Raw genomic sequence first — 25,488 nt, forward strand, 5'->3', positions numbered from 1 at the left:
CATGAGTTACAAAGTTGATATTTGAGGTTGGATTGTGCTGCCTGGAATCTTCCATCCCCTATACCCTTAACAGAGAGGAATAAGGGGTCTTGGAAAAATTCATGGAAAGGACGATTCACAATAATGGAAATTTTCCATGTATTTTTTGCAATCTCCTGATATAGTCTCCTGTGTCTCTGTGATTTTGCATTTCCATCTATGTAACAAACTAGTAACAGATATAGAGCAATCCTGAAGCATACCATGGCCCAGCCATGCTCACAGAAAAGAAAAGGATTATGACTGAGAATGGGGAAATGATGACAGAACGACATTAGTGCAATCGTGGTGGAGACGACGTCACTCAAAATCATTCTCTTCTAGAAATAAGATGCTTCTCAGAGTGATAATCACTGGAATAACACACTGTGGGAAATTGTATGCTTCTTTGTTTTGCTACATCCTTTTGTAGATGAAAGGACCACAAGAAGGCTGGCTAGAATGTATTCCATGCACTGTTTCTATTCAGTTTTATTTATGCAGAAAATTGTTAATGTCTACTGTGACGGAAAACCCTAAATTGCCCAGGATAAAAGCTGAAAGAACATTAAATCAGAGAGTGTTTTATTTGCATCACAAAAGCACATGCCAATAAGCTTCATTTTATTTTCCCATGCTTCTTGGAGACTCATAGCTTTCACCAAAGCATTTTTAAAAATTAAAAAGTTTTTAAAAGTATCCTATTGCAGTCATTGAAGGGAAACCTAAATTATTTCATGGATAGGAACACGCATTGATAACATGGTCTTTGAGCGTCAGAATTCCAACGACTCTTGTGATCAGACTTATATGTTGAGTCTGTGGCTCCCAATCCTTTAATAACTCAGTCTTCTGGATGTGACCACTGTCAAGTCCCAGAAGAGCATATCGCTGTTGTGTGAACATGTTGGTGTGTGTCACAGAGTTCATGCTGACCCATCATATCACAATACATCAGAGGGGAACTGCCCCATAGGGTCTCGTAGGGTGCAACCTTTGCTGGGGAACTCTGTTGGTACGGTGGTGAAGCAGTGGGCCTTGGGCTGCAATCCACATCATCAACAGTTCGAAACCACCAGCATCTCTGTGGGAGAAAGACAGGGCGTTCTGCTCCCAGAAATAGTTACCATTTTGGAAAAGCACAGGGGACCCCTACGAGTCAGCAGTGACTCGGTGGCAGTGAGTTTGGTTTGGGGGGTGAGCAGATAACCAGGTCTTTTCTCTCTCAGAGCCCGTGGTGGATTCGAATCACTGACCTCTGGGTTAGGAGCCAAAAGCTTAACCAATACACGGCCAGGGCTTCTTCGCTTGGATTTAAGTACCTAAAAATAAAAAAGAGTCATCTCCAAGTTGTACTCCCATCTGGGATAAAGCATGTAGTGCTTTAGAAGCACTGTTAATGGGCTCACCTGAAAAAAAAAAGTGAATTTGTTTAATTTGTACCCCGGATTGTATACATTTCTGAGCATGGGGGGAGGCTCCTGTGGTGGAGGTGTGGCAGCACTATCATTCCGCCTGTGCATCCATGTCCAAGCATTCTTAAATACCACCAGGAACTTAGTGCCACGGCCGTTCTTGCTGGCACTTCCGTCAGGACAGAGAGCCTTCTCTGTCCTCTGCAGGACAGCTGCACAAATAGAGCAGACCCAGCGGGGATGATTAGCGCCTCTCATCTTGATGGGCCGGATGCATGAACCTGAATTTGTCTGACCTCCTTTCGCAGGCACCATTCGCCTGGGTGTTGGGCATTTGTCTGTACAGGGTTCTGTGTGGCCCTGATTCCAGCCATTTCCCACGTAAGCTTTTGGCGGCTCTATTTTGCCTCCAGTCTGAGAATACTGCAGGAAGAGGGGGGTTAGGGGCGTGGGAGGGGGTGTAACAATTTACTGGAGACTGAGAAAGAACACAAAGAAAAAGAAGCAGTGAGGAAAACTATAGTACAAGGTAGAAAACATAATCAGAAGAGACGAAGGTACAAATTGCTGTTGGCTTACACATATAATAATGAGACATGAAAACCGTTGGAAGCAAACAGCTTGCTATTACATTTGTTTACTGTACCCAGGGTAATAGCTATTTGTGTCGAATCGTGATTTTTCTCTTATCTCTCAGGAACATCTATTGAACTTCTGTTTACTTCTATTTGATTCATACATATGTCTGCACCTCTGATAAAAATAATTTTAAAATAGAAAGAGAAATAAAAATCACAGCATATAGCTATTGTCGTTTGGTCGCAGTTCATAAAAGTATGTAAAGTAGTATTTTAGAAATGACGTATGGTTCCATGATCTCCTCCCTTGAATTTATAGATAGAAAACTTAAGATCATTATAATTTAATGATTTTTAAAACTAGCTTATTTATAAGGATGGGGATTAAAGTTAAAGGTCTTGGAGCAATGTATTAAAACATTGAATTTAATTGCTACATTTCCAGAGTATTTAAGGGAGAAAGGGAAGGTGGGATTACAAGAATGTTACTGGTGAATGTGAAAGGGGTACACTAATTAAGAGATAACATTAACATAGAAGAGCGAGCTGAATGAAAAAATTTAAAACTAGGTTATAACAAGCCTTTTCAATCAGTATAATAAGGTATTCTAATTTAAATCACTAAATTTGGCTCTGTTATTATTAATACTTAATTCGTAGCAACAGAGAGAAGAAGAAAGGAAAATCCATTTAATTTGGAACCTATAAAAAGTTTTGAACTACTGGGGCTTTGGATAGCACTTGCCACTGTCGTGGGTTGAGAGGGAGGGCAGGAAGGGAATGGAGACAGACACTCTGGAGACAGTCTTTGTCTTCCCTTTTATAAAAAATCACTGTATTGGGGCTCGGACAGCTCTTATCACAATCCATCCATCCATCCATGTGTCAAGCACCCTTGTACATTTTTTAAGCGCCATTGTGATTTACACCTCAAATTGATATTCTCTTCAAAAGTAGATTATTTTTTTGGTGGATTGTTGATGAACATTCCTTGAGCAGTATAAGAATCAATGGAAGCATTGCCAATTCCATTTGGCCACTTCGAAGTGTTTCACTAAACACCAGAATCACAAGTTGATTCTGATTCATAGCAACCCTGTGGGACCTACTGTCACTGCCCTTGGTGCCTGCCAGACTCAAGCTGTGCAGGAGCAGACTGCTAATCTTCCTCCTGTGGAGCTCTGGGGGACTGGAACTTTGTGTTAACAGTTTAGCCTTGGTGCCTTCAGGGCTCCTACAGAAAACAAGATATATTTTTACTTCAAATTCTGAGATTTTTTTGAAAGGTGATTTTAATCTTTGCTCGCATTTATGCAAAGATGCATTACCACCAACCAACCATTAACCAATATGCATTTTAAGGGCATGTATTTGCTTTTCCAGTAGTATGAATAAATTTGAGTTTTCATATGTTATTTCCCTTTTTGTCTTCAATCTGTAGTTAAGCACTTAAATTGCCCTACCTCCAGAGCACCTCCAAATAGGTAATCAGCAAAGTCTCTAGTAGATTTCTCTTTGTACTGATCATCCAAAGAAGCAGGTCACTAAATTAACCACTCTCAACACTGGTGTACAGCAATTCCATGCAAAGTTCACTCTTTATCTGCCAGTTCCCACTATTTCATAATGATCCTCACAGATGGCCTATGAAAGGGATGCAATTACAATCATATGACAGATGAGAAAACTGAGGCTCAGGGAGACTTAATCATTTGGACACAGCCATTCAGTCGGGGACTGAACTCCGTTTGCTCCCTAACTTGACCTTCCAATGGATCATGACCACATAGTGAGTAGAATCACGTCTCCAGGGCCAAATATTTCCTCAGCAACAAAGCAACCGCCTTCTCTTATTCCACCTTTTTCTGGATTACATCTGGCTATGGTGACAAACCTCGTCTGGCAATTCGCCTCTCATGCTTTCCAGGACACCCACGCCAGCATGTTTGCCTTTCTTTGTAAATATCCATGCGGAACTAAGTCCACAGGACAATACAAGCTTCTAGAGTGTTTGGTTATTTGTATGTTTTATAGTTCGTTTGTTTTAAAGTCTGAATTTGTGGTCCCTTTCTACTACTGCAGGAGTCCTGGTGGTGTAGTGGTTGGCAGTTCAAAACCACCAGCAGCTCTGTGGGAGAAAGACTGGGCTTTCTACTCCCGTAAACAGTTACAGTCTCCGAAACTCAAAGGGGTTCGCTGTGAGTCAGCATTGACTTGATAGCAGTGAGGGTGGTTTTTGTTTTCCTTTTTTCTACGGACATGAAGAGTGACAGTTTCAGAAACTCACAGCGGCAATTCTATCCTGTCCGTTAGGGTCGCTATGAGTCGGCATCGCCTCAATGGCAGTGAGTCTGTTTGTTGGTTAGTTTGGGGGAGGGGGTTGTTTATTTATCGAGGAAGCCAATAAGTTGCATTTCTCTCCTCTCTGGCTGAATTCCCAAGCAACTGAGAAAGACAAAGGAAGCAGATCATCAGAAGTCAAAATGTCAGCTTCCTCACTTATAGGGTTGTTGAGATGTGACTCCAAACCATGGCAAGTGTCACCTCTCATGGCTCGACCTCACGAGGCAGACTTATTCCCCAACTTTAGGCAGCACTGACCATGCGTGGCCCTCCCTCTACAGACCGAGCTTGTGTGGCTTCTTTGTTGTTGTTGTTCGGGGCCATCAAATCTAGTTTGGGCCCATAGTAACAACTTAAGGCAGAGTATAACAGTCCCATAAGGTTTTCTCTATAGTGTACTTACCTCATGGCAAAGAGCAGACCTGGGCACCTAGTCTTTATGGAAAGGCAGATCCCCCCAAAAAAAGCACCGAGCTACACACACCCAGAATCTTATTCCAGTTGCACTGAGTTCCTAAATCGCCTCCCCTCCCTGGGGAAACTAGGGAGAAGAAGAATCTAGGGGTAGTACTCTATTGGAGCTGATACCAGTTAGAGATATCTAGAGTGTAAAATAAATATTTCCTCCTAATATCAAGATGGAAATGTGATATTTATAGCATTACTTCAAAAAGAATAAATATTTGCATGATTTATATGGGTATATGTGATATATACATATATGATATATGTGTCATATTGCACTAGCTACCTGACAAAAGTAACACGAACAATACTGCAACCTTATTTCACCATGATGGGATCAATAGATATGAATAATATTTATTTTAAATTTTTTCTTATAGTTTATACATTTTCTCCAATGAACATGTGTGATTTTTATGCAGAAAAAAAATCTATTTTGAAACTCTCAGATTAATTAAAACTGTTTAAGATTTAGATCATTTCATAGCCAATAAAGGGTCTCATTCAGAAAACCGACTCAGCATCTCAGAAGTGAGCATCCATCAAAATGCACGCCTGAGAAACCTTGAATGGGAAATATTGTGCAATATACACTGTTATCATCATCGTCGGGCTGGTGCGTGGGTCCCAGCCTACAGTGACCCTATTTGTCACCCACTCTTGTGCCGTCCTTGCAGCTGGTCTTCCCTTTGAGCCCATTGTTGCAGCCACTCTGTCAACCCATCTTGTTGAGGGCTTTGCTCGTTTGTGCCGCCCCTCGGCTTTACCAAGCATAACATCCCTTTCCAGGTCTTGTCTCTCCTGGTAACATGTCCAACGTAGGTGAGATAAAGTCTCCCATCCTTGCCTCTGATTAGCAGTCTGGCTGTACTTCTTCTAAGACAGATCTGTTTGCCCTTTGGGTATCACAATATTCTTCGCCAACACCTTAGTACAAATGCATCGATTTGTTTTCCGTCTTCCTTATTCAACTTCAACATGTACATGAGGAAATTGGAAATACCATAGTTTAGTCCTCAAAACGTCTTTGCTTTCAACACATTAAAGATGTCTTGTGTAGCAGATTTACCTAATGCAATGTGTCATTTGATCTCTTGATTACTGCCTCCATGAGCATTGATTGTGGATCCAAGCAAGATGAAATCCTTGACAACGTCCATCTTTTCCCCATTTATCATGCTGTTACCTATGGGTCCAGTTGTGAGGATTTTGCTTTCTTTACATGGAGTTGTCATCCATACTGAAGGCTGCAGTCCTCGGTCTTCATCAGCAAGTGCTTCTCACAGCAAGCAAGAGTGCGTCAGCTGCAAAGTGCAGGTTGTTAGTAGGCCTTCTTCCAATCCTGATGCGACATCTCGACTCCATAGAGTCCAGCTTCTCTGCGATTAGCTCAGCATACATATGGAATCGGAGTGTGAGAGACACGACCCCGATTGTAAGCTCTGCGGTATTCCCTTGTTCTGTGAAGCTTGGCAACACATCAAGATTCCATTCAAGTGTGGGAGGCACAGTCGTGATCTGAACGAAGATATGAAGGTAGATGAAGAGAAGGTGGATTCAATGTTTAAGATACAGTTAGAAGATAGAAACTTCTGACTTGCTTATTCATTAGCTTATCGTGGTGGGGATGTGGAGAGTAAGAAAGAAGTTGGTGTGTCCAAAATGCGATACTCCATCACATTATATGTAATATAAAAAGAAAATTTAATTGTGCTTGGGCAGAGGGAAAAAGATAAATTCAGTTTTGATAATATTGAATTTGAAGTGTATATAAAGGGGAGTTTCAGAAAGTGTATGGAACATTTCCATTATCTTTTAATTCCATTTTCCCACACTGTCTGAAGCCCCTTCATATGCATACAGTAATAAAAAAGACAATAAGATTAATTTCTGCTTTTTCTTTCCTAAAGCATGTATAGTACTCAAAGTATCCAAGATATATTAATTCCAAAATGAAATATAAAATTTCTTAAATCAAAGATATACAGAGAATATGCATAATTAATGTTATTGAAGATGAGATAAGAATACTTAATATCATCCAATCATATAAGAGGCAATAATATTTCCCAAATAAATATCCTGAAATCTGAAGAATGAAAAAGCCACATTCATTATAGTTTATTAAATCCCACTCGAAGAAATTATTCTGGTGATGTTTTAAATTTTAGAGATAAATTAAGACTCATTTGAGATGTTGGACCCCTGATGGCACATTGTGCTAAACATGGGGCTGTTAACAAAGTCAGCAGTTCAGACCCACCATCTGTCCCTCCTACAAAAGGTTTACAGTGTCAGAAATCCCAAAGAGCAGTCTCTGTCCTTTCGAGTCACTCTCAGGCATAACTGACCCAAAGCCAGTGGGTTTGATGTTCCGGTGCATGGCATTCAGGGCAGCAAAAGCTAACTACCTCCCTCAGCACAGGGGTTTCTCTCAGCTTTTAATGACAGAAAACATTTGATTATAACAACAGAATTGGAAGAAAAAAATGTAATTAAAGATTAAATCTATAATTTAATATTCAAGAGCTCAAAATTAAATAGCTCAAAAAAGTCCAAAGATAATGAATCTTTAAAGCAAAGAGGAAAAAATCAATATCCAGTTGAGATATTATTTCTTTTTAACGGCAATACAAATGAATTTCCATATGCATAAAGCCTCATGAAACAAAGCCTACGAAGGTCCTGCTTGAAAGAACTTGCCTGATCATGATAGCTTCATTATCATCTGATCATGAAGACAAGCTAAATAAGTTTTGGTTACCTGGGCAAACTTTTAAAAAGTATCACCAGCAAATTATTTGCAGGTCCTATTAGTGACAAGGTTGGATACTTTCTGCATTCTATTGGCTCACCATTTTCGGAAAGGGTACAAATATGGTTATTTTTCAATTGGCTGGCCAGGTAGCTGTCTTCCAGTTTTCTTGGCATAGACCAGTGCAATTAGCCCTACTCAGTACTTGCTCCCATGAAGAGATCACTGAAGATGTGGGCGTGATAGTAAAATGTAGTGGGGAAAAAAAGGTGGTGCCAAGCTATCAGAAGGAATGGCATCTAGGGTCTTAATGGCTTTTCTTTCTTTTTTTTTTTTTTACATTTTATTAGGGACCCATACAACTCTTATCACCATCCATACATATACATACATCAATTGTATAAAGCACATCCATACATTCCCTGCCCCAATCATTCTCAAAGCATTTGCTCTCCACTTAAGCCCCTTGCATCAGGTCCTTTTTTTTTTTTATCCCTCCCTCCCCTTTCCCCCCTCCCTCATGTGCCCTTGGTAATTTATACCTCGTTATTTTGTCATATCTTGCCCTATCCGGAGTCTCCCTTCCCCCTTTCTCTGCTGTCCCTCTCCCAGGGAAGAGGTCACATGTGGATCCTTGTAATCAGTTCCCCCCTTCCAACCCACTCACCCTCCACTCTCCCAGCATCGCCCCTCACACCCTTGGTCCTGAAGGTATCATCCACCCTGGATTCCCTGTACCTCCAGCCCTCATATGTACCAGTGTACAGCCTCTGCCCTATCCAGTCCTGCAAGGTAGAATTCGGATCATGGTAGTTGGGGGGAGGAAGCATCCAAGATCTGGGGGAAAGCTGTGTTCTTCATCGGTACTACCTCGCACCCTAATTAACCCATCTCCTCTCCTAAACCCCTTTATGAGGGAATCTCCATTGGCCGACACTTGGGCCTTGGGTCTCCACTCTGCACTTCCCCCTTCATTTAGTATGGCTTTTCTTAAAACAAGCCACATCTAAGTGAGGTGTCAGCTAAGTCCACACCAAAGAAGGACAGAAGCTTGTGTAATCCAAAGATTGTATATAATAAAGTCCTAGCGCAGAGGAGGGAATAGTATTCAAGATTAACTTCTGAGCACCTGGTGGGCAGAAGCTGTGGATGACAGTAAAAGCCCAAAATCTATTTACAGAGTCCTTGTGTGAATTCAACCTCTACTGAATCTCCTCAGACCTTCCACCAAGGATGTGAGTACCCTACTAGCAGACAGAGTGAATGGGACCGTGGACCAATGCCGATGTAGCTCGGTTAGAATGGAACACCTTATCATCTGTTGTCCCTTTTGACCAACTTTAAATGTGTTCTAGTTTTTATTATTTTCTGCTTTTATTGAGTTTTTTTCTGTTATTGTTGTTGGGGTTTCTTTTTATATGTTTTCTTTTCCTGAAATCCAGAATAGGTAAACCTTAGAGATAGTAGTTGTATTAATAGTTTCTTATCATTACGGCAGGGGAGGTTGGGGTGGGTGGGAGGGGGTGGATAGGGAGCTATTAATAATGAGTAAAATAAAGAAAAAATGTTCTAAAATAGATTATGGTGATGATTGCCCAACTCTTTACAACTCTGTAATATGTTTAAACTATTGGAGTGTTTGATGCGTCAATTACAGCGAAATAACACTGTTATAAAAATTTTACTCTGATCATAGAGTGCTAAGAAAATAAGTTAAGATGTAAACAAACATGAAAATGCACAGAAATGTTCAGTGATGCATTAATATTAAGTAATAAAAAACTGATTGTCCAACAATAGAACATTTGCATGAACTATTATGCATATAGTCAATGAAGCATTATATGAAAAATATACTTATGAAGATGTCCTTATGACATGGAACGCTTACTTTGTATACGTTCTGACATTTCTCAGTACGCAATGTAAGACCGGCTCCAGGAGAGTGCGGGGATGTGAATCCCTCTGGATGACACTGTCAGAGGGAGGCTCCACAGAACTGTTAATAAATTTGTGTGCAGTGTTTAAGCAGGAAAAATTCTTTAAAGAATTATCAGAGTGTCTGTATCACCTCTTGTCGTCCAGCAGTTTTTGTTTACTTCAAAGATTCATCCAAAGGAAAAGTTTTGTCAAGAGGCTGGAAACATGAGGATTGCGGACCGCACAGCCTCAGCCAGGAGGTTGGGCCTTAGTGGTGGAGCCCGAGGGGCCAGACTCTTTAGGATACAACCAAGTCTTGGCTTTGAAGATGTCCCAAGGCCATCGTGATCAATGTTTTCCAAAATTTGTCAAAGAGAGCAGCTATGGGAAAACCACTCAGAGCACAACTGCAAGTGGACCAAACGTTCAATCCTGTAAGAATAGGGGCGGTCAATGTCCAAGTCCTGTACCCTGCAGTATTTAAGAATTCTCCACTGCTTCCAGCGCTGCATGCTACATTTGGGGAAGGGAAAAGGAAGAATTGGTGAAGGCATCAATAGAAGCTAGTAAAGAAGATAGTTTATTTGACTTTGACAACCTCATTTCACAATCCTATAAAACTTGTTTACATGCTTATTCTTTGCTAGACAATTACGTTTATTTTTTAAAGAAAATGTTGCTTTTATTCCTGGAAATCGCTCGACAATCCAAACTGTGGCTCAAAAGGAGAGGCTCCTTATCCAAGAATGAAATGGTAGAAAACAGGTTTTCATCATTCCAAGTAACAATGAGCATAAAGCAATGGGTGAAAGATCAGGCTTTGGTCCTTCAGAAGCTGGGTCCTGGCTGCTGGGAGTTGAAGAAAGCCTTTCTCCCAGGGTTTTAAGGACGTCTCTCCAGGAACTGACCTAGCCACGTGGCCTCCATCCTTTTAACAGGACTCACTGGGTGGCTGCAGCCAGGTGACCAGACTGGCAACCGACATCAGGAAGGAAGTAGCATGTAGAAGCTATCCTCTTGCTGTGCAAGGTAACTTAACCATTCAGTAAGCATGCCTCACATAGAGGCCGCATCATGCAGAACACTTCAAACGCCGTGCTGGTGCTAAACGCAGATGTGACTTTTCAGTCAATGCCAGTCTGCCAAGCAGAGAAAGAAAGACTCATTACAAGCAGCATTTTCTTGGGAATGGAGGAGGAAGTTTAGACCTGAAGTAAAGGAAAATAATTCAGAACTTCTTAATGCATAGGCCTCAAAATATCTAAATACAGATGGAGTTAGAATTTTTTAAATGATTAATGCCATTTGTTGTTTATGTGTGTGTTTATAATATCAATAAGGATAGCAGTTGTTCTTATGTAGTAATTCTGTTTGCATTATTTACTACTGTGAAGAGACGTTTTGCATTTGGAAAGAACATTGTAATCTTTGAAATGAAAAACTTAAATCATTGTATGTAAAATGATAAAAATGACCAAATGGGTTTCGAATTTAGACTGAGCTACATCTTGCAGTTTTATGGCTTACGGCTGAAACACTATTATTATTATTGCCAGGGAAATTTATGTTCTATCTTAGTAGTTATGATTCCACATAGCAGGGTGAGGAGAAGCTGTGAATTTCTAGCACAAGGGAGGAGGTAGCCAGAGTCACAGGGAGTCATCTGCTTTGGTTTTGTAGGAAATGAAATTCTTACTTTGTCTGCGATTCGTCTCCTTTGTTCAATCTACACGCATAGCCACTGTCTGACACTGTTAGTTCCTGTGCATCTGCATGTCTGTGTGGGCTGTAATTTGGCATCGCTTGTTTTATGTGGAAGAGTCAAGGATGTGTTTGTGCCTTATTAAATTAATCCAGTTTTTCACAGGCAAGCAGCTAACGGAAGCAAATTATTCACATGTTTTTGTTGCAATTGACTAGATGATTTTAGTGTAAGTTAACTAATGACTTCAATTTGTTTCTTCACATTCGTTGGATAGGCTACATTTCCGTTTCAAAGTCACTGCATCTACCTTCTTGGAACGTTGCCTTCCTGAAGGATCTCTAATCTTCAGTTCCTATTTCACTTCCCATTTACCATTTCATTCTGGGAACGAAGACTTTAATACTGTTTCCACAGTTACAAGCCTCAAGCTAATCATGGCCTTGGGAATTGAGTTCTCAAGTGTGTACACAACCCTCTTGACGCTCGCTTCCCACAGTGGACCATTGGCACCAAATGCTGCCCCTAGGGGCTAACGGCACTGACTCCCTCCTTCCTGCCTGACAAACACAGGCCAAGCCAGAGTTCTGTGCTGTACCCACAGCAAGCCAGCGGGGAGAAATGACGAAGAAGGGAGAGCAGGAGGGTGGGGCAGGAGGAAGGTAACGGGAAACAGGAAAGATCTAGGAAGCAAAGCTACAGATGGAGGTATATAAACATCAGTGTGCACATATGTAAATACAATAATTCATAAAAATTGAGGTATTGGCCTAGGTACATATATTTATATGGCAAGACATTGAGGAAGTGGATGGACTTTGGACCTCTGCTCAAGCCCTCCCTCAATGCAAGAACACTTTGTTCTAACAGCGGTCTTAAAGGCTTGAAGGTAAACAAGCGGCCATCTAGCAGAGAAGCAAGCAGCCGCCTATGTGATCACAAGGCAACGACAGGATCAGGTAACAGACATCAGAAGACCCAAAACAAAACCCCCAAAAACATATTGTTTAGAACAAGGGTGATGGGAGCAGAGAGCCAAAAGCCCTCTGTGGACAATAGAGCGTCCCCTCACAGAAGGGTCACAAGGAAGGAATGAGTGATCAAGGCACAGTATAGCACTGATGAGACACACAATGTTCCTCTGGTTCTCTGAGGCTTCCTCACCCCCCCACTATCATGACCCCAGTCCTACCTTTCAGTTCTGGCTAGACCGAAGCATGTGCACTGGTACAGATAAGAGCTCACGGGACACAGGATCTAGGTCAAATAAACCCCTCTGGAACAGAAATGGGAGTCGCTAGCGATACAAGGAGGGTAGGGGAAACCAACCGATCACGATGATCTGCGCACCACCCCCACCCCCCACGGGGACGAACACCCGAAACGTGGGTGAAGGGAGACAGAGAGGTCTGTCTAAGATATAAAAATAATGATTTATAATTTACCAAGGGGGGGGAGTGCGGGGAGGAAGGGAAAAAAGAGGAGCTAATAACAAGGGCTCAAAGAGAAAGTAAATACTTAGACAATGATGATGGCAACATATGTACAAATGTGCTTGATACAGTGGATCTATGAATGTATTGTGATAAGAGCTGTAAAGAGACGCCAATAAAATGATCTTTAAGAAAAAAAAACAGACCAAGGAACCCACCCCTGGCCTCACAAAAGAAAGGGGTAAAAGCAGAGACTCCAGCACAGGGTCCCACACTGAATGGCAGGATCCCAGCTTCCAAACCTGAAAGCAGGCTGGGGGTCAAGGGCAATGTCTGTGTCTCAGAGCCACTGTGGGGACTGGGGTTTTCTAAAGTCCTGGGTTTTCAGGTAAGATGCATAAGGCATCCTTCAGTTTAATGTGTTTCTCATAATGCAGTTGCACACCCCCATCCTCCTGGGCTGCACTCAAGCTTCCTCTCGGCGTTAAATCATCTTGTTATATATGGAAGCATTTTTAAGGCTGCAGAACTGGACAGAGCATAATATAATAAACAATTGTATCCTATCGGATTAATTTTATTTCACAAAAAGCGTTACTGATAGGATTTCCGGAGCTACGGCATCTCTTCCAACATAGCTTTCCTTTGCCCCGTTTCAGAATCCTTAAGCCCTAATGTTGACTGTTCGTGAGTTTCTCAAAGTTCTGCTCTTTTCTGGCTCCCTTTTCTTTATTTCCTTTTTGCGTCAGACCTGCGCTGCAGCTCCCTGCCTGAGCCCCGTGTTCACGTGTGAAACCCTGGTGAAACCCTGGGCTGGGAGCTGTGAGGCCTACCCCTCAAAGCCGCCAGCCACTCCTTCAGAGAAAAGTGAGGGTCTCTACTCCCACGAATGTGGGCAGTCCTGGAGGCCCGGGGCGCAGCTGTTCTGTCTCCTGGGGCCTCTATGAGTAGGAGTCAACCTGTTGGCAGCGAGACATGCGTGGACAGCCTGAAGCTCCCGTGGCTTTTTCCATCTTTCCTGGAAAGCATTTCATTTCTTTGGACTTCACAATGCCCTCTGATTCCGGAAAACCCAAACATTTGCTCCCCTCACTGATGTTTGCCAATTTCCATTGCCTAAATGTAGAGAGGGTGTACTCTTTCCCAACAAGACCATCAATCCCCATGTTAGTATCAGCCCCTTCCAGAGGAACCTGGAAGTCCCATTCAGACTTCTTACTCCCTACATTACACTGGTAAACAATCATCAGAGCATATAGGAACATGCCTCACGCTAGAGGCTAGGAAGTAGTGCCTTCTCTCAGTAGTTGTTGATTACCTCCTACGGTCAAGTTTGCCAATTAAGCATTAAAACACTATAAGAAATGCATAATCTACCTCAAAGATGATGGTCCATTTTTGGAATCATAAAGCAAATTGTTTCATGGTTTAAAGATAGTAGCAAAACTCGCGTCTTAAAAAGAGGACTTGATGCAAAGGACTTAAGTGGAGACCAAATGTCACATGAATGTGAGCCACTAAATTTGTTGTGGCAAGTCCCCAATCAGAAACTGAGTGAGCCAAACTAAAAACTTAACATAAAATGGATATCTCCTATTCTTTATTTTTTCCAGACACTTCAAATGGATGTAAATAAGCTGAATATAACCTTGCTTCGAATATTTCGCCAAGGAGTGGCTGCAGCCTTGGGAATCTTACCTCAACAAGTGCACATCAATCGTCTCCTTGTAAGATATCTACATTTCACATTATTGAGTACGAGTTTTGTTTTCACTGTTTAAAGGTTCATGCTATAGTTAGTTCTAAGAGGAGCCCTAGTGGCATAGTGGTTGCACCTTGGGCTGACAACTGCAAGGTCAACAGTTCGAAGCCACCAGTTACACAGCAAGAAAAAGATAAGGATTTCCACCCCCATGAAGAGTCAACCATTTCACAAGAGAAACGATTGGGCAATCTATTTTGGTAACAATTATTTTTTTTTTAAAAAACCTCACTGCCCATAGAGTCAATTCCAAATCCTAGCGACTTTACAAGACAGTAGAACTGCCTCTGTGGGTTTCAGAGACTGTAATTCTTTACAAGAGTAAAAAGCCAAGTCTCTCTCTGAGTAGCTAGTGGTTTTGAACTGGTGACCTTGTGGTAGAGACTACAGCCTAAGAAATTCAACATTTCTACCCTATCACATAGGACAACTATGAGTCACATTCAACACCACCATAGAAGAGAAAGTATAGTATTACTAATATCCTGTAACACTGAAGTTATTTATGTCCTGTTTTTGCTTGCTCAAATAGAAAGACTTAGCTATCATAGATCTAGATCTAAATATTTGATATCTACATAGAAAGCTTAGGTCTACATTTGTGAGTACAGATTTAATTAGTAGAATAGCTTTGGGCAGGGATAAACGTGGGATTTGCCACACTAAGGAGGGAAATACATACCCTCAGAGAACATTAGTAGCATTATTAGCGTGTTTCTTTCTGAATGCGGGCATTGTAATCAATAGAGTTGGGATGATGTGTGAGGCAGTCCAGCACAGGATGATTCCAGGTTCCTTGGAGACAGACAGAATCAGTTCTAATCTCAACTGTGTTGTGTTCCAGTGCTGTGACTTCAGGCAAACTACTAGCATTTCTCCATTTGTAAAATGGAAATCACAAGAATATCTCTTTTATTGGGGTGTTCAATGATGCATGGATGTAAGGTCCACAGTAGCGCACCGGGCACGCAATATGGACTCTGTTCCTTCCTTTGTAATGCTTGGGCCATGCACTATTTGAACTGTCATAAGTGTGCTTCACATCATTAGTAGCCTGGATTTCTGCAAACAGAAAACTTGTGTTGTGGAACACCAGCGATACATTGATAGTCCCCTGTCTCCACGGCTGAACTTCTGGCAAATTGCATTCAGAGAAAATCTAGCATGAAAGAACTTCGTGTGTCAGAAAAAAGACTAACAATGATTTATTTCTGTAAGTGCACTGTTAAAGTTCTCAAAGAAAATATCAGTGCCCATGTTAATGGGGTTTTCCCTGTTGGTGTGTGTGTGTGTGTGTGTGTGTGCATACAGACAAAAAGATCTATTATTTATGATAAAAAATTATGTCTCGGGAGGGGAAAAAAAAGAGGACCTGATGCAAAGGGCTTAAGTGGAGAGCAAAGGCTTTGAGAATGATTGGGGCGGGGAATGTATGGATGTGCTTTATACAATTGATGTATGTATATGTATGAATTGTGATAAGAGATATATGAGTCCCTAATAAAATGTAAAAAAAGAAAAGGGAAAAAAAAGAAAGAAAAGAAAATGATTAGGGCAAAGAATGTACAGATGTGCTTTATACAATTGATGTATGTATATGTATGGACGGTGATAAGAGTTGTATGAGCCCCTAATAAAACATTTAAAAAAACAAAAAAAAATTATGTCTCCATTTCAGCTAATGAGGCAAATGAATTGAAAAGTATTATTATATAACATAAGCATTTCTCTCCATGGATAGATTTTTAACCATGTGACATATTTGAGGTAAGAAGCAAAAAATTATCAATCAAGGGAAAGAAGATCAATGCCCTGTTAAATAAACCATATGTGTGAAACCTGAGGGCCAATATTGTCCTTAAAGCACAAATGAGACGATAAGGAATCAGGGAACTATAATATCAGAAATGAAACAACCAGAACCCAAATGAGGAGAATGTTGGCACATTGTGAAAAATCTAACGAATGCGAAATTTAAATAAGAACCTAATTTCCTGTGAAAACTTTCACCAATAAAATATTTTTAAATAATAAAGAGGCCACAAAGTTAACCAAACACTTTCTTCCCTGGCCATTCCAGCCTTCCTATTAATACAGGTTAGAAGAGCTCATCAGGAATAGGACATAGAATGCTGATGTCTAGTAATTATCGTATTTTGCTTTATCTGCTTCATTTTTAAATGATTCTTTAAGAAGCACTGAGTAAGGAAACATCTGAACAAAAGAGTCTTTCAAAATATGTGAAATGGAATAGAAAATAGGCAAGGGAATAAGAAGCTATAAGTTTTGAGGTCCCAAAATTCAAAGAAAGTTATTTGAAGACTTCAAGTTCTGTACTTGTAGTTGAGTGTACCGGAGAATGACCAATAAATATGAAAAGTCTTCCAGGACTCATTTCAGGATTCCAGTCTTCCTAGAGGGTAGAAAAGTTGTTTAGAGTGTTCCTATAACATATGTTGATAATCTGCTTTTATCAGGAAAAGAAGAACAGTATTGAAATATTTGTGTCCCCAGTAAGTCGAAAAACAGGAATTTCTGACGCTTTGCCATCTGAAGAAGTGCTACGTTCACTTAAAACCAATGTCTTGCATCAAAGTTTACCCCAATTTGGAATTACAGACATCTCCCCTGAGGTATGTGTTGCATGGAATATTTCATTTTAAATCCTGCCCAGTTAGGACAGTATGGTAGGCTAACTCAAAGGGGCCTTGAGATTGAAGTTGCTTATTATAATGTTATTTGATAATAATAAAATAAAGCTCCCGGGGATCAGATTCTTTGAGCTGCATACTGTTTGTCCCTCAGGAGGGTTTCCTTTTCTCATCAAAGTTTCACGGATGCCTTTTCTCCACATCTCTGGTCTCTGGCTACTCATTCAATACATACTGAAGGAAGGCCAACCAGTTGATTTGTTGATGTGTCAAAAAAAATGCTCAAATCTTTCTTCCTATATGGTTGCCTTCGCTTTCCCAGTGCTCTCCCTACTCACCTCTCTCCCAAGCCTAAGGAGTGCTGGCTCAGGAGTTAAGATATGAGCGGAAAGGATGGCGGTTTGGACCCACCCCGTGGTTCCACAGGACCTGCTCTGTCAAAGATTAGCCTAGAAACTGTTCTGTGGCGGTTCAGCTCTGCCTGCAGTTGCCTTAAGAGGAAACCAACTTGTTCACACCTCGCGACAGCCACAACGTGGGACTTAGTTTCCAGTGGGATTATCTTTTCCGAGACGCCCAACCTTAAAAACGTGTCATTGCTTTCATCACAGTGTTTCCCAGATTGGGCTTCGCCCACCACCACCACCACCACCACCACCTCTGCCATCTTACTGCTGAAGCAAATGCAAGTCTCCCTTCCACTCCTGCTTTGGTCACTCGAACATGCTTATTGAGCTGTTCTTCCCCACACAAGTGACTTAAGTCACAGACTCATGAAATTAGAGTTGGAGAAATATGCAGACAGTTTAGAGATACACACATTAACTGACTGAATTATCAAGGTGAAATATAGGGTGAGGAATAAAATGGCAATAAAAATCCAGGTCTCTGGAGTCCTAGTCTAATGCCCTGTCCAGTAAATCACGCTGAGTCCTCTTATCCAACATCATGGTGTGGTGTAAAAGGCTGTGGTACAAGAGCTCTGTTTAAATTCTAAGACCAGCACTTAAGAGGTATGTAATTTAGGGTAGATCACTTCATCCCAGCAAGTGAGTCTATTGTTGCAGTGACAACCCCTGTAAACCGCTGTTTCTTCATATCTCAAATGGGTACAGTCTTTGTCTTAAAGACTTGGAATAAACTTTATATATATGGACAGATAGAAGCCATCACACAGAGTCACCAGCAAACAAAAATAGCTTGAACATAGAGTAGCTTAGCAGAAGAAGAATGCATTTTCTCATCCAACCAAGACTGTAGCAATATACCTTCCTGCATTTACCTTTGCTTCCCATTTCTCCCCCTCATGCCTCATGTGTTTCGTCTCTTGCTGTCCTATGATATTTCTAAAAACAAATATTGTCATGCATACCCTCCTAATTTCAAGATTTTTCTTCAGCTTCCTAAATACTCCAGAGTGAACGCTGGGTGTGGTAATCTGATGTATGACACTGTGTCCTGCGGTTTATTAGATCATTGAACAAAACTCAGCCTAGTCGATGCCTCTGAAATTTCAGACTGAATTGAAATCATAATATCCCAGACTTTCAAGCCAGAGATTGCCATTCTGTGAAAAGGTTTTCTCAGCTTTAATATTTGAGGAGCTGTGATGTCCACACCGGGGGTATTGAGTTTTCTCACATTCTTACCCATCTTTTTCAGGTTAACAATTTCTTCAATCTTTCACATTTGTCATAAATTATAGCTTATAACAGTAATATGTTCATGAACACACTCACGTGAAATATTAACATGTGGGATTTCATTCCTTACATGGAATACAGAACATTATGAATGATGTCTCAAAAGCATTTATTTGTAAACACAAATTATTTACTTTCCTGAAAGAACTTTTGTTGTCTTTTTATTAGTTTGATTTTTTAAATCGTTTTATTGGGGGCTCACTCAGCTCTTATCACAATCCATACATACATCCATTGTTTCAAAGACATTGTGTCAAACATGCTATGTTGCCATCATCATTTTTAAAACATTTTCTTTCTACTTGAGCCCTTGGTATCAGCTCCTCTTTTTTTTTCTTCCCTCCCTCCCACTGTCTCCTTCACCCACTTTTCTGTTGTCTGTCCTACCTGGAAGGGGTTATATGTAGATCATTGTTATTGGTTCCCCCTAATTCCCCCCACCTTATCTTACCCTCCCAGTATCACTTCTCTCATTATTGGTCCTGAGGGCTTTATCTGTCCTGTTGCAAGCTCTTAGCTATACCAGTGTACATCCTCTGGTCTAGCTGGAAATGTAAGATAGAATTGGGCTCATTATAATGGAGGAGGAGGAAGCATTAAGGAAATAGAGGAAAGTTGTGTGTTTCATCAGTGCTATACTGTACCCTGACTGGCTCATCTCTTCCTCGTGACTCTTCTGGAAGGGGACATCCAATTGTCTACAGATGGGCTTTGTGTCTCCACTCTGTCCTCCTCCTCATTCACATTTATATGATTTTTTTTGCTTTGTTTTGGGTCTTTGATGCCTGATACCTCATCCCATCGACACCTCCTGATAGCACAGGCTGGTGAGCTTCTTCCATGTGGACTTTGTTGCTTCTCAGCTAGCTGGCTGCTTGATTATCTTCAAGCCTTTAAGACCCCAGATGTTATATCTTTTGATAGCTGGGCACCACCAGCTTTCTTCACCACAGTGCTTATGCACTTGCTTTGTCTTCACGGTCATGTCAGGGAAGGTGAGCATCACAGAATGCTGGGTTATGAGAGCAAAGTGCTCTTGCATTGAGGGAGCACTGAGTGGAGGACCAATGTCCATCTGCTGCCTTAATACTGAACAAATAAATATATGTACATAGATCTGTTCCCCTATAGTTATATATGTATATTTACATATACACATGCCTGTATTTAGACCTCAATAAATGTCCTTTGCCTCCTAGTTCTTTCCTCTATTTCCTTTTACTTTCCTCTTGTCCCACTATCATGTTCAGCCTTCATTTGGATTTCACTAATTCCTCTTGTCTACATTGACCTTAATTAAGCACCACCACCCCACCACCATCCCAGGCATCCTATGCCCTCCTCACCATCGATTTTAGATCACTTGTTTTTCCCTTGGCCCTGGGTTTGGTTCTAAAAAAATACCAAGCATAATATTGCATTTGCTTGTTCATCTTCATTCATTTCAAATCCAGATTTCTTGAGAGTAAAGCTAGTCATTCCTTATCCATATTTTATTTGGTCCTTAGAGCATTGTAAGTGCTCACATGTTATTTTAGTATTTTTCCTAAGCTGTTCATAAAGATGAAACTTTGGCCTCTTCTTGCCCAATAAGTCAACCCATCAAGAAAATAGTTTCTATTACAATTTTTATTTGAAATTATTTTTATGCAGCTCATTAAGTGTCTGCTTAAACAGTGAGGTCTGCATTGATATTTAATTGATGAGATGAGCTAGAGGCTTTATTTGGTCTCTGTTGGTTTACTTGTTTTCTTTTCCTTTAATTTTGTTTTTGTTCAATGGCAAATTACTCCCATTTCACAGGTTCTATATTTCAAAGGAGGAAGCTACCTTCTTTAATTACCAATCCAATGTGCTGACTAATATATTCCTGGAATATTTACAAAAATAAATAACCATGAGAAATAAATCTGAACCTTCACCCACGAATTGAGTGATTATGCTTTTGAACTAGGAACCTTAGCCAGCAGTCTGAGAAACTATAGCTGGAGCCATCCAGAGCTAAAGAGGGATACAGTCAATGTTAACATATGTGAGGTCATTCAAACCAATCGTTCACCTTGTACATGTACAGTAAAAGTTTGGTATGAGCCATGAAAATCACGTGTTGTAGCACACGTCTGACTTATGTCAGTTAATCACACCCATCCAAGTCATTTCTAACAATTTAACCTTTGTCTTATTCTACATGCTTCCGTCTCTGAATCAATGTACCTCCCAGTTCCAGCATCTGGAATCACACTTTGTTTTGTTTTGTTTTAAGATAAGAGAGAGAGAGACTAGGAAATGAGATTGTCTCAACTTCACCAGGATCTAGTAGAGCCATTGTGACCAATGCAGGAATCTGCCCAAAATTCAGTCAATGAAACCCCCTTGCTCTTTTCACTGCAACTCAGTTGAAAGAGAAACGTGCACTAGCATGGTGCCGTTGGTTTGCCTCAGCCATGGAGCTTTGGATTTTGAACCTTCGGCCCCAAACAAAGTCCTGAAGTCGTCGAATGAACCCTTCACAAAGGTTAGATCTGGTGCATTACAACCTTTTTTATTTGTGGGCTTTTGACTAGAAACGTTTCCGTTTATTGCCCCATCCTTATCAAGTGCTTTCGATCTCTGTACAGATATAGTCATGCTCAGCAGGATTGCATGAGTCAGAAAGAAATCTATTTACCAAGAAAGTGGTGACTCAGTTGTAAGAGTTCAAAACACTTGTTTTTTGGAAGAGAATGGGGGATGGTTAATTAAATATTCATCCCTGCATCAGTTAAAGAAGAAAACAAAACCGGTCTGTCTTGAACAGAAAGGGACATGTCAGCATCCCAGGAGGTCTGTAATAATAGAGACCAAACTCCAACCAAACCCCACACAGAGTCCGACTGGGAGCCGCTCTATAGAACAGAGTAGAACTGCCCATCGTGCACCCTTTCACCAGGCTCGCTCAATTCATAACAGTGGCAAAATTACAGTGATGAAGTAGCAACAACAATAATGCTATGGTTGGGGGTCACCACAACATGAGAACTGTATTAAAGGGTCGCGGCATGAGGAAGGTTGAGAACCACTGATCCAGCATTTCCAAGGCTGTGAATCTTGCCGGAGGCAGACTGCCAAAGCACTCTCCGGCAGTGGCTAGAAGGTCCAAGCTGGGCCTACCTGTTAACAGCAGGCGGTTCTAATTGCTGCAAGACCAGGACTCCTTACTGAGGAAATGGGTGCGAAGAGAGGGCAGGAGGCAAACCGAGTGGGAACCCAAAATGTCTTCCCACCCACCTAACCAGACCTTTTCCTCTAATTTTATGTAAGCTTAAACTCACCTGCTCATGCTTACAGTTGACAAGTAATGCTGCCTGCCTGAAGGCTTAGCTAGTTGGCTTTGGCAGCAAGTTATAAAGGCTATGCAGTACCTGCAAGAAAATTGATTTCTAAATTTGTACCTGATTTCAACATGAGCTTACCTTCTATTCATTTCCAGCAATGTAGAGAGAGACAAAGGAATAATAAAGTAGCTGATGTCAGAAAGGAAAAGTTACCACTTAAACCCAAGTTGGCATTTCTTGCAGGATATTTTGTTCCAAATCAAACTGTTGTCCATGTTGTCATGTTGAGTCAAGTCCAGCTCATACCAACCCCATGTGACAACGTACAACTGCCCGTGGCGTTGATGAGAACAGAACTCCAGGTCTCTGCAGGCAGCTGGGTGGGTTCAGGCCACCAAGTTTGGGGTTAACTGTTGAACACTCAACTCTTGTGCCACCAGGCTCCTCCTCAACAAAGCAAGACACGTTGCAGATTTCAGATTCTCTGGCAGTGATCACTAGCAGATGAGCTCGTTAACTCCTGCACTGCACAGCCCCCCAAGAAGCATGTAACCCAGTCCATTCTGCCTCATAGCAACCCTACCGACAGAGCAAACCCGCTCCCTGTGGGCTTCTGAGGCTGTAAAGCTTTACGGGGCAGAAAGCCTCATCTTTCTCCCTCAGGGAAGCTGCTGGTTTCAAACTGCTGACCTTGTGATTGGGAATCCAATGTATAACTGGAGTTCCTTAAGAAAACAACAACAAATATATACCTGTGTCCTGTCTTGCTTCTGTGAATTTGTCTTGGTCCTGACCAGATATGACAATGTACGCAGCCCATTGTCTTACTGGAGAAGAAGATGAAAACAAGTAACGGGAGCGATTCCACTTTCTATAATTGCAGTGGAACTCAGGAATGTGTGCTTTCCTGCCCACCTTTCAACCAGGCACCACTGGATTCATAAAATAAAAGTTTCATGAAAACATTTTACAAGAAAAATATTTTGTTTTTCAAATAACTTACAAATGTTAAACTTAGTGGGTTTTTTTTTAATCTTGACAAATAAATAGCAATGACTTCAACATTCAGACATCTAAAAGACACGGCTGAGTTGTATGTGCAGGAAACATTTCAGGACAGATAAGCGCGCTTGTTAGAGGAGAAACAAAAGTAGTCACCAAGAAAATGGAATTTTAAATGAACGAAGGCTTGGTTTGCTTTCGCTCTCGGGGGTGCTCCCTCGCCATGAGCCATTGCTTTCAAGTTAAAGTGTCTTAAACTAGAAGTCTGCGTAGCTCACTGTCACAGAGTCAGCTCTGACTCATGGAGACCCTCTAGACCATTTATGGAATTTTAAAACTTACCTTCCTTCTAAAACTGGATTTCGGGGAATGCAGCTTTAAAAAGAAGTGGAATAAAACCCAGCAACCCATTCATATTTTATTCGTGCTTCTTCTCCCTCCTTCTAGTTCCAAAGTAGCGAGCAAAATATAACACTCACATAAACAAAGCTATTTGTTTTACCTTCTATTACCAACTAACTGGGCACTTCTGAGTGTTTGCTGTTGCTCAAAAGAAAACACAGCATCCTGAAATTGTAGAAGCCCGGAAAGACACTTGTATCACATTTTGACAGAGTAGCCTGTTTGGGGCGGTGGGGAGGGAGGAGCAGAGAATGTGATCAGAGGGTAAACAAAAGAAGGAAACCATCCTGTGAGCTTGCTGTGTATTCATGCATCGTGAGGTCTGTGTGCACCTGTTTCACTTTGGTTTGCAAGTAAAGAGCAGCATGACAACACGTGAGCCAGGGTGGCAGTGCTGTGGGAGGGAACATAAACCAGAGTGAGGAAAGCTTCACAAACAATTGCCCCGGCACAGATAAGAATGGAATTCTCTTACCTAGGAGCCAGGTAGCTGGCCCGAGAGCCCGAGCGACTCGTGCACGCAGCCGGAGCCCTGATTGTGCCACCACAGGCACGCAAAGTCCTGTCCGGAGGATCAAGCCATCTCCTGGTGCACAGGGCTTGCAGCCCCTGGGCTGAGAGCCCGCTGAGAAGCAGCCCTGGCAGCAGACTGCAGGTGTGCTCCCCCAGTCTGAATGGAGCAAGGCTAGGGCGCTGTGTAGTAGCTAAGAGAGCACTACTCTGCCCAAGCTCGCGTTTAACGGTGGACTTTCTGTTTTGCTTTTAAAGAAAAATGTTTTACAAGGGCAGCACGAAGCGGACACCATCTGGAGCACGGAAGGATTTTACGCGGCTGTCATTTTTCTCAGCATCTTTGTTATTATCGTCACGTGTTTGATGGTAAGTTTGCTTCTTCTCTGTTTTCTCTTTTGCTGAGCCCGTTGGATGCACTGCCAGGCAGATGAATGGGGAAGGACTGCTGGCGGAAGCCAGAGCGTGCATTCCATTTTGTCGGGAATATTTCCGAGTGAGTGCAAAAGGGAAGCCTGTGAAATAAGGGGTGGGGGAGTGCACATTAAGGCTGCAATTGCATTGTGGTTTCTAGTAACTCCATCAGTCCTAAGTGTGACGCTTTAAAGAGTGATGTGCCGGGTCACTGAAGCCTTCAAAGCCACTTCATGCCCATAGACACTCTTTGGGCTGACTTTATTTCTTACATCCCATCTTTCTGAAACTTGGGCAGGGACAGGGGGAGGAAATGTGTCTTAAGGAGTGGTTGATTTCCTTATTTCTGAAGGGTCTTGAAAGCATTCTACAAAATTCCAAACTTGAAAGGCAGGTGTTTATAAGGTTCAAAAGCTAACCAATCCTCTACCAACTCATTTGGTAAGTAGCTGAATAATATAAAATGCATCTACTGTGATGGCTCTATATGTTACAAATTTGTGGTGTTTAGCCACATATCTCTAATTAAAAAACAAACAGGCCTACAATTAAGCCCAACCTCACTGACTTAGTGTTCTTTGGTTTTGAATGAGTTAAGCACTTATATTTCCAGCAGAATGATGATTTTTTTTCTAGTCATTTGCAAATTTTCTGGTGTAACGATATTTGGAGTGTACAAATGGGTTTTAATATCTTTTTTCCTGTAAGCTATCTTCTTTTTAATTTGGCACATTTTTTAAAATGTTCCTTCCTTCGTTTTTAAATGTGCCAAAAAAGATATCATGCTACTTAGTCTATCTGCAATCAACTGTCTTATTAGAGTCTGCTCGTTTGTGCTCCCTCTACTGGGAAGGAGTTTACTGCACTCTGGAAAGGTAGAGACTGGGTATTAGTTTGAAGGTGACAAACCAATCAAGGTCATGCATCAGGTCAACATGGACACGTTTTCTGGAAAACAGAATATCCAGAGTAACAAAATCACCTTAAAGCTGTCACTATTAAGAAAACAGATTTTCTTTACATTATGGTACAAGAACCAAAAGCATAAGATTGGGTAGAAATATGGATTTTTATGTCTTAATTGATAAAACTTTGAAAACA

At 41.3% G+C, this 25,488-nt stretch overlaps 1 protein-coding gene across 1 annotated transcript in view; it reads left to right on the forward strand.

Moving 5' to 3' along the window:
- Positions 1–25,488, forward strand: part of PTPRR (protein tyrosine phosphatase receptor type R) — a 279,519-nt gene that overhangs the window by 138,780 nt on the left and 115,251 nt on the right. The window contains exons 5-7 of the mRNA XM_075553227.1: positions 14,243–14,356; positions 16,869–17,024; positions 24,232–24,342. Of these exons, the coding sequence (XP_075409342.1) occupies positions 14,243–14,356; positions 16,869–17,024; positions 24,232–24,342 (381 nt within the window). The remainder of the gene's footprint in view (positions 1–14,242; positions 14,357–16,868; positions 17,025–24,231; positions 24,343–25,488) is intronic.

The sequence above is a fragment of the Tenrec ecaudatus genome, chromosome 6 (assembly GCF_050624435.1).
Source record: "Tenrec ecaudatus isolate mTenEca1 chromosome 6, mTenEca1.hap1, whole genome shotgun sequence".
Classification (NCBI taxonomy): domain Eukaryota; kingdom Metazoa; phylum Chordata; class Mammalia; order Afrosoricida; family Tenrecidae; genus Tenrec; species Tenrec ecaudatus.